The 12690-nt window shown below is 45.4% G+C and overlaps 1 protein-coding gene across 3 annotated transcripts in view; it reads right to left on the reverse strand.

The window, feature by feature from the left end:
- The window catches only part of KCNN2 (potassium calcium-activated channel subfamily N member 2), a 276041-nt gene extending 263827 nt beyond the window's left edge, over nucleotides 1-12214 (reverse strand). Inside the window, exons 1-2 of one of the 3 annotated variants that reach the window (XM_077462261.1) lie at nucleotides 11201-12214; nucleotides 6373-6468 (exon numbers count right to left, since the gene is read on the reverse strand). In XM_077462261.1, coding sequence (XP_077318387.1) covers nucleotides 6373-6468; nucleotides 11201-12199 — 1095 coding nt within the window. In that variant the 5' untranslated portion in view covers nucleotides 12200-12214. Of the gene's footprint in view, nucleotides 1-6372; nucleotides 6469-7539; nucleotides 7717-11200 lie in introns of those variants that run through there. The other 2 variants (XM_077462263.1, XM_077462262.1) reach the window with 2 other exon arrangements.
- Nucleotides 12215-12690: the final 476 nt, after the last annotated feature.

The raw sequence follows: 12690 nt of genomic DNA on the forward strand, positions 1-12690 counted from the left end.
GCCCGGTGATTCCGAGCCGGGGTAACCCCACAATGCGCCTCTAGGCTCATTAATAATCCGCGGGGCTCGCTGGGCGGATGGATGCAGGAGCCGGCTATATATAGCTCCGGAGACATTAATAATGCACGGAGCTCTCCGAGTGCCGCTGACGGGGGCAGCGCGGATTGTAGGCAGTGTGCTGGGGAGAGAGAGGACAGGGAATCCCCCTCCGCCGCCTGACTGAGAGAGGGAAGACCACATCTACTGTGCGGGGACAGCGCCCCTAGCGACACGCCATCCCGGACCGGGGATTACACGGTATTCTCCTCCCGGGGAACCCCTCTACCCGACTCTCTATACACAGGACAGACTACACACGTCTCATCACAGGTATACACGGGACATACTCACAGGTATACACGGGACATACTACACACGTCATCACAGGTATACACGGGACATACTCACAGGTATACACGGGACATACTACACACGTCATCACAGGTATACACACGGGATATACTACACACAGGTATACACGGGATATACTACACACATCATCACAGGTATACAGGGGACATACTACACACATGTCATAACAGGTATACACGGGATATACTACACACGTCATCACAGGTATACACGGATATACTACACACACGTTATCACAGGTATACACGGCTATACTACACACATGTCGTCACAGGTATACACAGGACATACTACACACATGTCATCACAGGTATACATGGGACATACTACACACATGTCATCACAGGTATACAGGGGACAATACTGCACATGTCATCACAGGTATACCTAGATCAGGAGCAGGGGACAATACTACACACATAGAGGGTGTGTGTGTATACTGTGTCCTTTGTACTGTACACACCACAAGAGACTGAGCATTAATATACACAGTACACTCGTGTCATCATAAATACACCTAGATAGGGAGAAGAGGAAAACATTCCACACAAGAGAGTGTGTTCTCCATGGTGCTGAACAGTTACTACTGGACACAGGACCAGAGACTAAGCACTAATATACACAGTAAACCCATGTCATCATAGGTATACCTAAATCAGGAGCAGAGGAAAATAGTCCATACATGTGTACAAAGTGTCTGTGTGTGTTTTTCTATGGTGCTGATCATGTACTACACACAACACAAACGACTGAGAACTAATGTACACAGTATATACCCATGTCATCAAAATGTGTGTGTGTTTTCTCTATGAGTCTATATAGTACAGCCATGTCATCAGAGGGTTACATATATGAAGTGTAATTTAAACATATTCGAGACGGTTGTATTAGAGCAGAGGGCAGTGAAGGTGGGTAAGTGTGTGTGCCTATACTGTGTACTCTCCATGGTGCTGAACAATCTATAGTAGACACAGGGGACCACAGGTCTGAGCAGTAATGTATACAGTACACTCATGTCATTTCAGGTATACTTATAGGAGGCATAATACGAACATATTTTGGAGGAGTGTATTATAACAGAGGGTAGTGAAGGTGAAGGAGTGTGTGCCTGTACTCTGTGCTCCAAGTGGTGCTGAACAATCTGTACTAGACACAGGTCCAGAAAACTATCACTAATGTACACAGTACACTCATGTCATCATAGCTATACCTAGATCAGGAGCAGAGGAAATATTCTGCACATATGTTTAAAGTGGGTGGATGAGTATGTGTGCATATGTGTGTGCTCTCCATGTACAAGACATGGGAGGCTGATGTACATACTACAGTCATGTCGTCATAGGTACCCCTAGATAGGGAGTAGAGGAAAACATTCCACACGAGTGTGAGTGTGTTATCCTTGGTGCCAATCTGTACTGCACACAAGATCAAACACTGAGCACTAATGTATATAGTACATAGTATAGTATGAGGTATCATATGAAAATATTCCAGACGATTGTATTGGAGCAGAGGGCAGTGAAGGTGTGCGAGTGTGTGCCTATACTGTGTGCTCTCCATGGTGCTGAACGATCTGTACTAGACATAGGTCCAGAAGACAATCAACAATGTACACAGTGCACTCATGTCTTCATAGGTATTATATTAAGCATCACATGAACATACTCTGGAGGATGGTATGGTAACACAGTGAAGGTGTGTAGGTGTGTGCATGCACTGTGTGCTCTACATGGTGCTGAACAATGTGTACCAGACAGAGGAGCTGAGGTCTGCGCACTAACACACACAGTACACTTATATCATCATAGACATAGGACAATCTGTACCAGACAGAGGACAAGAAATTGTGCACGAATTTACACAGTAAAATCATGTCATGAGAATACTTCTGTTTAATATATATATACATATACTGGAGGACTGTACAGCAGCACATCGAATGTGTGTGTGTGGGGGGGGGGGGGGGGAGTACTGTGTGAACTCCATAATGCCGTTCAATCTGACATAGGGCAAGGTACTGGGCACTAATATACATATTACACTCATGTCATTGGTATATTGATATCAGGCATTATATGAAAATATTCTACAGGAGAGTATACCATAACATATGGAAGGTATAATGAGAGTGTGGCATTGTGCTGAACGCTGTGCAGTACACATAGGTTCAATTGCTGAGCACATATATACGCAGTGCCCTCGTGGCTTGGGTATACTTATATCAGATATATGAAAACATCCCAAGTTGGCATACAATGGAAGGCTTGGTGTGTGCCTGTACTGTGTGCTGCACATGGTGCTGAACACACTGAAGGAGACACAGGGCATGACAATAGTGTGGACAGTACATTTAGGACAAAGGTGCACTTCTATCAGGCATCATATTCCAAACATGTGCATGGAATGATGGATAGGTGTGAGACTGCACTGTGCCCTAGGAGCTATTCATGGTGCTAAACGATCGTTATTATTACACATAGGACAGGGGTCCGGACACTAATGTATACTATACACGTGTGTGTATTCCACTTCCACCGGGATCCATAAGAAAACACGTCCACTGTAACACAAAGCAGGAGATCAGTGTGTGTCTGCGCTGTGTGCTCGGAGCTCTCCATGGTGCTGAGCGGTCTATGAGTAGACACGGGACAGGAGGCTCAGTACTATTGTACGCCGTATATTCATGTCATGGATTGGGTACACTTGCACTATTGTACGCTGTATATTCATGTCATGGATTGGGTACACTTGCACTATTGTACGCTGTATATTCATGTCATGGATTGGGTACACTTGCACTATTGTACGCTGTATATTCATGTCATGGATTGGGTACACTTGCACTATTGTACGCTGTATATTCATGTCATGGATTGGGTACACTTGCACTATTGTACGCTGTATATTCATGTCATGGATTGGGTACACTTGCACTATTGTACGCCGTACATTCATGTCATGGATGGATACACTTGCACTATTGTACGCTGTATATTGATGTCATGGATTGGGTACACTTGCACTATTGTACGCTGTATATTCATGTCATGGATTGGGTACACTTGCACTATTGTATGCCGTACATTCATGTCATGGATGGATACACTTGCACTATTGTACGCTGTATATTGATGTCATGGATTGGGTACACTTGCACTATTGTACGCCGTATATTCATGTCATGGATAGATACACTTGCACTATTGTACATTCGTGTGATGGATAGGTACACATGTACAGTATCAGGCAGTATATGGAGGTGTGTAATGTAAAAGAGACAAGTTGTGTGCTCGGAGCTCTCCATAGTAGTAACAGGAGAGCGAGCACAGGAGTACTTGGTACCTTTTATTTATAGATGTTATATTAATCCGAGCTGAGAGTCTAGGAAAGCAATCAAAGCACTGCTGTGCAGGCATTCCGACTATTCACACTATTCTCCACCAGCTCATCAGAATGCAGTATAAAGTGTGACCTTGTGCTCGGTAAATCGTGCTGTAATATAGACCAATATAGGTCAATGTGTCCAGATCACAGAGGCTCCTTATTCTGTGATATATGAGATCTCCATACATTTCTGTGTAATCTCAATGATTAGTGTGTCTGGGATACACCAAGGAATACAAGGTGTCGCCGGATAAACTTCTTCTTAGCTGGAATTTTAGGAATCATTTATCAGCAGCAACCATCATCATGTCATAAGAGGCGACTGTACGAGGAACCCCCCAGAAGAGGAGCACACATCCGACTCTTCTCCCTTATTGTACACGTCATACATGTACTTCACTCTCTTACAGTCTTCATTATTAAATATCACTTGATGGGCAATGGAAGAAAAATACTATTTCATACATCTTCCTCAATGTGACAGAATATGGAAACCCAAAACCACCTCTATTCCGCCTCTACAAATATACACACTGTGCTCTGTATTCCAGTACAGACACCTTACTTCCACCTGACTCCACTGGATTATATATACAGTGATATTTATGTATATTGGATTATATATGCAGTGATATATATATTCTTAATTTCCAATTCGGAATGTATCGCATACAATTTAGTGGCATGCTTCCACCTATAATTATCAAAATGACATCCCCACTGTGGGATCACTAAAATCAGCAACAAGACTAACAAGGATATTACACCAAGCACTCACACAACAGTGTACAACATATTCCAATGTATTTGACATTGCCTGAAATAAGGTCTTATGTACTCTTCATAAGCACTGTGTGTACTCTTTACCAGCAGTTGGAATCAGTCAGCAGACTGCTATTTCAGGCTGTAAAGTGTGCAGCACGTGATCAGATCCTTACTCCAGCACACATGTAGTATTCCTATCGCAGTGTGCCCTTCACATCTGACATTGTATATACAGGTACATCTAAGTGACCATATATTATATGCACCCATACATCCAAATAATTACATTGCTTATACATGTACATCTAAGTGATTACATTGTATATTTACATGCATCTAAGCAATCAAACCGTATAAACAGATACATCTAAATAACCACACTGCATAAACACCTACATCTAAGTGACTTCATAGTACATTAGAGCTGCACGATTAATCTTTAAGAATAGTTATCAATTTTTTTCCTGTTGCGATCTTGACAAAGTATTTCCCGATTCTTTCTATGCAGAGAATCTTCTCTGCTCTGCTAAAGCCCACAGCCATCAAAAGAAGGGGAAAAAACATTATCATAACATTCTTTAGCAGTGCAACTTAAGTATAAACATTGCAATAAGTTGTCCTTTAGATCAAAGGAATACACTTTAGTGTGTAAATGAGGGAAGTGTAATCACCTAAACACTAAACATTTTTCTGGCATTTGTTGGTTTTATATATTTTTATTTTATTTTTTTAGTAAAGACCCTATAGAATAAAATGGTGGTTGTTGCAATATTTTATGTCACACTGTATTTGAGCAGCAGTCATTCAAATGAAATATTGTGGGGAAAAAACATTATACTTTAATGAATTAAAAAAAAACTAACCAGTAAAGTTAGCCCAATTTTTTTTTGTATAAATTGAAAGATTTTATGCTGTGAGAATCGTGATCTTTTTATTCTAAGCAAAAAAATTGCGATTCTCATTTTGGCTAGAATCGTGCAGCTCTATAATACATACACATTTAACTAAGTGATCACATTTTATATATACACCTATATGTGATCATATTGTATGTATACATCTAGGTTATCACATTGAATATATACATTGTATATACACACACATCTAAGTGATTACACACACATCTTAATGATCACACTGTACATCTAAGTGATCACATTGTATATACACACACATCTTAGTGATCACATTTTATATATACCTGATATATACCTTATATATCTGAGTGATTACACTGTATATACACACACATCTAAAATGTTCACATTACATATACATGTAAGTGATCACATTGTATATACAAGTAAGTGATCTCATTGTATATACATGTAAGTGATCACATTGTATATACACACACACACATTTAGGAGATGCAGATGTACAGAAGCACACGCTTTCAGCCAAGCTCTGAGCCCCAGATACAATGATTTATCTGTCAAATAAATAAGTCTTTCCACTGAAACAAAGGCGAATTAATGACACATCGTGCGTGAAAAGTGTTCACCCGGCAGGGAGCACACACTGCTTGTGGAATGACACAAACTGACAGACTGCGATGTACCATACAATCCGCGTTATATAAAGGTGACCGGGTGTAAGCTATACATAAACTTTGCAGGCATGAGCCAGGGCCGCCCACAGTCCCCCCGCTGGGTGATAGATCCCGGGGAGGACACACACGTGGACTGCCCTAGATGACACTTATCAGACTATTTCATTGTATCCAATGCCAAGACAATGACTTTCCCTAGGAATATACACAAGGTGGTGTACACATTACTAGACACAGGAGAGGGGAACAAAGCGCTTTACCTGGATTTCCCTGGCGTGGTATACAATAATGAGACCCAGCAGGATGATCGTGGACAGGCTTATAAGGCATTTTAGGGCTAATGAGTAGAGCGATCCCTGCAACAGAAACACGTGTCAGTATGACAGGGACAAGACACAGCAAGCTGGCAGTGAGGGCAACTTACTATACTTCCTACTCATACATGGGAATAGATTGCCTGCAGCTGGGACTACCCTCCTGGGGGCAATGCTACAGGGAAAGGGCAACTGTCAGGGAAACTGTATCATAGGCACACACACACACTTCACACCCTGCCTCCTACAGAGACAGGGACTGATCAGGAGACACTTCATGGGAGCACAGTCTGGTGCAATCACTCTGTCAGCACACTGCTTCGGATCATACAAAACACACTTTCACTGGCTGCATGCTGAGGGCAACTGTATCATAGGGACACACACACACTACACACTCTTCCTTCTAGTGTGCAGTATTCTGCTCAGATCATATAAAACACACTTTCACTGGCTGCATGCTGAGGGCAACTGTATCATAGGGACACACACACACTACACACTCTTCCTTCTACAGGGACTGATCATCCGGCACTTCATGGGAGCACAGTCTGGTGCAATCACTCTGTCAGCACACTGCTTCGGATCATACAAAACACACTTTCACTGGCTGCATGCTGGGGGCAACTGTATCATAGGGACACACACACACTACACACTCTTCCTTCTAGTGTGCAGTATTCTGCTCAGATCATATAAAACGCACTTTCACTGGCTGCATGCTGGTCCCCAGCTGTATCACAGGGAAACACACACTACATACTCTTCCTTCTACAGGGACTGATCAGCAGCACATCATGGAAGAACAGCCTGGTGCAACCATACTATCAGCACTCTGCTCATACTTTCACTGGCTGCATGCTTGGGACAATTGTATCAAAGAGAAAAGTTAATCCACTTTCTAACCAGTTCCTTACAAAGTGCTGTCAGAGAGAAATACAGGGAGTGGTCGGTCAGAAGACACTTCATATGAACACAGCCTGGTTTAGCCACTCTATCAGCGCTCTGCTCTGATCATACAAAACACACTTTCACTGGCTGCATGCTGGGAACAATTGTATCTAAAGCTGGATACACACTATAAAACTTTCTTTAGATTTTTTTAAGACTTACCAAAACCATATAATATGTGGTCAAACCTAAACACTTCCAATTTGTATGCAGTCAGGCAGGCCTTTGCACTACACAGTTGAAGGTAAATCTACAAGTTGTATAGTGTGTAACAAGTTTATCCACTTCCTACACTGCCTCGTACAAAGTGCTGTCAGAGAGGAATACAGGAGGTGATTGGTCAGAAGGCACTTCATGGGAGCACAGCCTGGTTTAGTCACACCATCAGCACTCTATACAGATTATAGAAAATAAACTTTCACTGGTTGCATGCTGGGGGCAACTCTATCTAAGAAACAAGTCCAGCCATCCCCACACTGCCTCTTGCAAAGAGGAATACAAGGAGGTGACTAGTCAGAAGGCACTGGCAGAGCTTCCTCTACTTCTTATATGCAAAGCCTGGTACAGCCACCCTATCAACCCTCTGGATTATATTAAATAAACTTTCACTGCATACTGGGGGCAACTGTATCAAAGAGACAAGTTTAGTCACCCCCCACATTGCCTCTTACAATGTGCTGTCAAGTTCTCAGAGAGGGATACAAAGGGGGTGATTGATCAGAAGGGTCTGGAGTCCAGCCAGTAAGCCACACTATTCAGTTTGTATAAAATGGAATTTCACTGGCTACATGCTGGTGACAGCTGCATCAAAGGGAAAAAAACGTCCCACTGTTACTTTACAAAGAGCGATCAACCTTCCTGCACTCCATAGTGTAGTCAGATGATATAAAATAAACTTTCACTGGCTGCATGGTGGTAATGGTTGTATCACAAGGACACACCAATGTTTCCCCCTGTCTCTTTACAAAGTGCTGTCTGATCAACCCTTCTGCATTCCTTAGTATTAAATGCATCCAAATGATATAAAATAAACTTTCACTGGCTGCATGGTGGTAATGGTTGTATCACAAGGACACACCAATGTTTCCCCCTGTCTCTTTACAAAGTGCTGTCTGATCAACCCTTCTGCATTCCTTAGTATTAAATGCATCCAGATGATATAAAATAGACTTTGCTGGCTACATGTTGATGACAGCTGTATCCTAGGGGCACACAAACAAGATCAGTCACTCTTTTTCCATAGCAGCCCAGCCTGGTATTAAATGCACTCAGATGATATAAGATAGACTTTCACTGGCTGCATGCTGGTGAGGGTTATATCACAGGGGCACACCAACAAGTCCCGCAATGCTTCTTCACAAAGTGCAGTCTGATCAACCCTCCTGCATTCCTTAATATTAAATGCATTAAGATTATATAAAATAGTCCTTCACTGGCTACATTCTGGTGACAATGTGGGGGGTGGGGGGGTGACTGATTTTAAAGGAGTCTCCTTCTTCATCCACACTATCAGCATCCTAAAAGATGGACTTTCACTGGCTACATGCTGGAGACAGCTTTATCACAAGCGCACAAAAAAAAATAAGATCAGTCACTTTTTACAAAGTCCACTCAGATTTTCCATACAGTAATACAAGGGGGTGACTGATCAGGAGTTTCCTGCTTCATCCACAGTATCACCATCCAATAAGATAGACTTTCACTGGCTGCATGCTGGTGACAGCTTTATCACAAGTGTGCATACTAAGGTTGGTCAGTCTTTACAAAGTCCACTCAGAATTTCCATAGGGGAATACAGGGGGTGGGGGGGGGGGGGGGTGGGGTGATCAGGAGTTTCCTGCTTCATCCACACTGTCAGCATCCGATACATTTAGACTTTCACTGGCTACATGCTGGTGACAGTTGTATCACAAGCACACAAACTAAAAAGATCATCAGTCTTTACAAAGTCCCCTGAGATTTTCCATAGAGGAATACAGGGGTGGAGGGGGGATGGGGGTGATGAGAAGGAGTTACCTGCTTCATCCACATTATCAGCATCCAATAAGATAGACTTTCACTTGGGGCATGCTGGTGACAGCTTTATCACTTTATCACAAGTGTACACACTAACAAAGTCCCCTCAGAATTTTCATAGGGGGAATACAAGGGTGGAAAGGGGGGGGGGGGTGCTGATCAGGGGTTTCTTGCTTCATCCACACTATCAGCATCCATTACATTTAGACTTTCACTGCCTACATGCTGGTGACAGTTGTATCTCAAGCACACAAACTAACAAGATCGGTCAGGCTTTATAAAGTCCCCTCAGAATTTCCATAGGGGAATAAAAGGGTGGAAAGGAGGGGGGCTGGCCAGGAGTTTCCTGTTTCATTCACACTGTCAGCCTCCAATAAATTTAGACTTTCACTGGCTACATGCTGGTGACAGTTGTATCACAAGCACTTCCATAGGGGAATACAAGGGTGGAGGGGGGCAGATCAGGAGTTTCCTTCTTCATCCACACTGTCAGCATCCAACACATTTAGACTTTCACTGGCTACATGCTGGTGACTGTTGTATTACAAGCACACAGGCTAACAAGATCGGTCAGTCTTTACAAAGTTCCCTCAGAATTTCCATAGGGGAATACAAGGGTGGGGGGGGTGCTGATCAGGGGTTTCCTGCTTCATCCACACTGTCAGCATCCAATACATTTAGACTTTCACTGGCTACATGCTGGTGACTGTTGTATTACAAGCACCCAAACTAACAAGATTTGTCAGTCTTTACAAAGTCCCCTCAGAATTCCCATAGGGGAATACAAGGGTGGGGGGGGGGGGGCTGATCAGGAGTTTCCTTCTTCATCCATACTGTCAGCATCCAATACATTTAGACTTTCACTGGCTACATGCTGGTGCTAGTTGTATTACAAGCACTTCCATAGGGGAATACAAGGGTGGAGGGGGGCTGATCAGGAGTTTCCTTCTTCATCCACACTGTCAGCATCCAACACATTTAGACTTTCACTGGCTACATGCTGGTGACAGTTGTATCACAAGCACACAAACTAACAAGATTGGTCAGTCTTTACAAAGTCCCCTCAGATTTTCCATAGGGGAATACAAGGGTAGGGGGGGGGGTGCTGATCAGGGGTTTCCTGCTTCATCCACACTGTCAGCATCCAATACATTTAGACTTTCACTGGCTACATGCTAGTGACAGTTGCATCACAAGCACACACACTAACAAGATCGGTCAGTCTTTACCAAGCTCCTCAGAATTTCCATAGGGGAATACAAGGGTGGAGGGGAGCTGATCAGGAGTTTCCTGCTTCATCCATACTGTCAGCATCCAATACATTTAGACTTTCACTGGCTACATGCTGGTGACAGTTGTGTTACAAGCACACAAACTAACAAGATCGGTCAGTCTTTACAAAGTCCCCTGAGATTTTCCATAGGGGAATAGAAGGGTGGGGGGGGGGGGGGGTGATCAAAAGAAGTTTCCTGCTTCATCCACACTGTCAGTATCCTATAAGATAGACTTTCACTGGCTGCATGCTGGTGACAGTTGTATGACAAGCACACAAACTAACAAAATCGGTCAGTCTTTACAAAGTCCCCTGGGATTTTCCATAGGGATATAGAAGGGTGGAGGGGGGGGGGGGGGGGGGGAGTTGGAGTTTCCTGCTTCATGCACACTGGCAGTATCCTATATGATTGACTTTCACTGGCTGCATGCTGGCGGTGATGAAGGGTGAGGTCCTCATACAAAGTTGTAGAAGTTGCCCAGGGAGTGGTGAGAAGGACAGGGGCCCCATGTGTCCCCCTCCTCCCCGGCTCACCTTGTCATAGGCTCCCCAGGACAGTTCGGTCTCGATGACCATGACTACGATGCCGAACATGCCGAAGATGAGCGCGTAGTCGCTGAGCCTCTTGCGCTTCTCGAAGAGCGCCCTGCGGTGGCCGAGCTTGTAGCCGATGTTCTGGTTCTTCTTCTTGCCGGACTTGTGCCCCGCGGAGGTGGAGGGTGAGGCTCCGCTGTAGGGGACCAGGTTGTTGGAGTTGTGCTCGGGTTTGGAGACGACGATCTCGGGCGCGGAGGCGGGGGTGGCGGAGGAGATGGGTTGAAGGGGTTGGGACTCGGAGTCGAGTTCATGGAGGTTCCTGCGGGACGCGCTGAGGTTGCTCAGGGGTCTCATGACGCCTCCGTTGTACCTGCAGCTGCTCATGGCTATTTCCGTGAACGGGTTGCTCTCCCGGCGCTGCTCGTTGCCGCCGCTGATGCTGGGGCTCGCCTGCTGGCGGCTGTGGCACTGCTGGTAGTGGGGTGGAGGAGGCGGTGCGGGCGGGTGGTGCGGGGCTCTGGACGAACTGGCATGGCTGGAAGGCGTCAAGTCGCTGACGTTCAGCTGGCTGCCCTGCCGGGAGGAGGCGGAGGAGAGCGGAGAGGTGCGGAAGGCGCCGGCGGGGGACGAGGTGCGGAGAAGGGGCAGGTTGTCCCCGCCGTGGTGGAACGAGCAGCTGTTGCACCGGAGACACGGACCGTCCTGCTGCTGGAAGAAGAGCTGCTCGTCCGGGCTGTACTGCTGAGCCGGGGGAGGAGGAGGAGGAGGAGGAGGAGGCGGCTGCTGCTCGGGGAAGAAGCCGTGCTGGAACTGCAGCGATGTTTCCATGTCAGGGCTGTTAAAGCTGCAGGAGGACCGCCAGGCTGACGACCCGGCGCACTGCGCTCTGCCAGGGATGGGGAAGTCCTCCTCAGCTCCGGAGGAACGGCCCATCTCGGCTCCCGTAGAATCCAGCCGAAGCGTCCGATTGGTCGGGCGGACCAAAACAACGGGCATGACGTCAGCGCCTGGGCGGGGACTCCGGCTGCAGCTGGTGTGTGAGGAGCGCGGCTGCCTTCAGTGCGATCCGGAGCTGGGACGAGGAGCCGGGGAGGAACCACAGAGCTCATCATCGGCTCTGCCTGCACCTAGGACTGGCACATGGACGAGCCTGGCTACTCATGGACCGGGAGGGCACAGTCTTCATAGTCAGGACACCTGGAAGAGAGCAGACACAGAGGACATTAGTACCGGAGACACCGACCATCTACATCCATCACCTCCTCGGGGCTTCATACTACATGTATAGGCTTCACATAGAAACGGCACACCAGCCAGACATGCCATTCACAGCATTTTATAAAGATCTCATCTGATTGTATTCATATAGATCTCCACTAGATCCTCCACTACAGATCCATGTGATGGGATCAGAATTATGGTGACATGTCATTGTGTAGTATTCATTCAGACTAGATCCTGATTATATTCATATAGATCTCCACTAG

Source organism: Lithobates pipiens, unplaced genomic scaffold (genome assembly GCF_037356315.1).
Source record: "Lithobates pipiens isolate NorthernLeopardFrog02 unplaced genomic scaffold, aLitPip1_a1.2 Scaffold_3, whole genome shotgun sequence".
In the NCBI taxonomy this organism is placed as follows: Eukaryota; Metazoa; Chordata; class Amphibia; order Anura; family Ranidae; genus Lithobates; species Lithobates pipiens.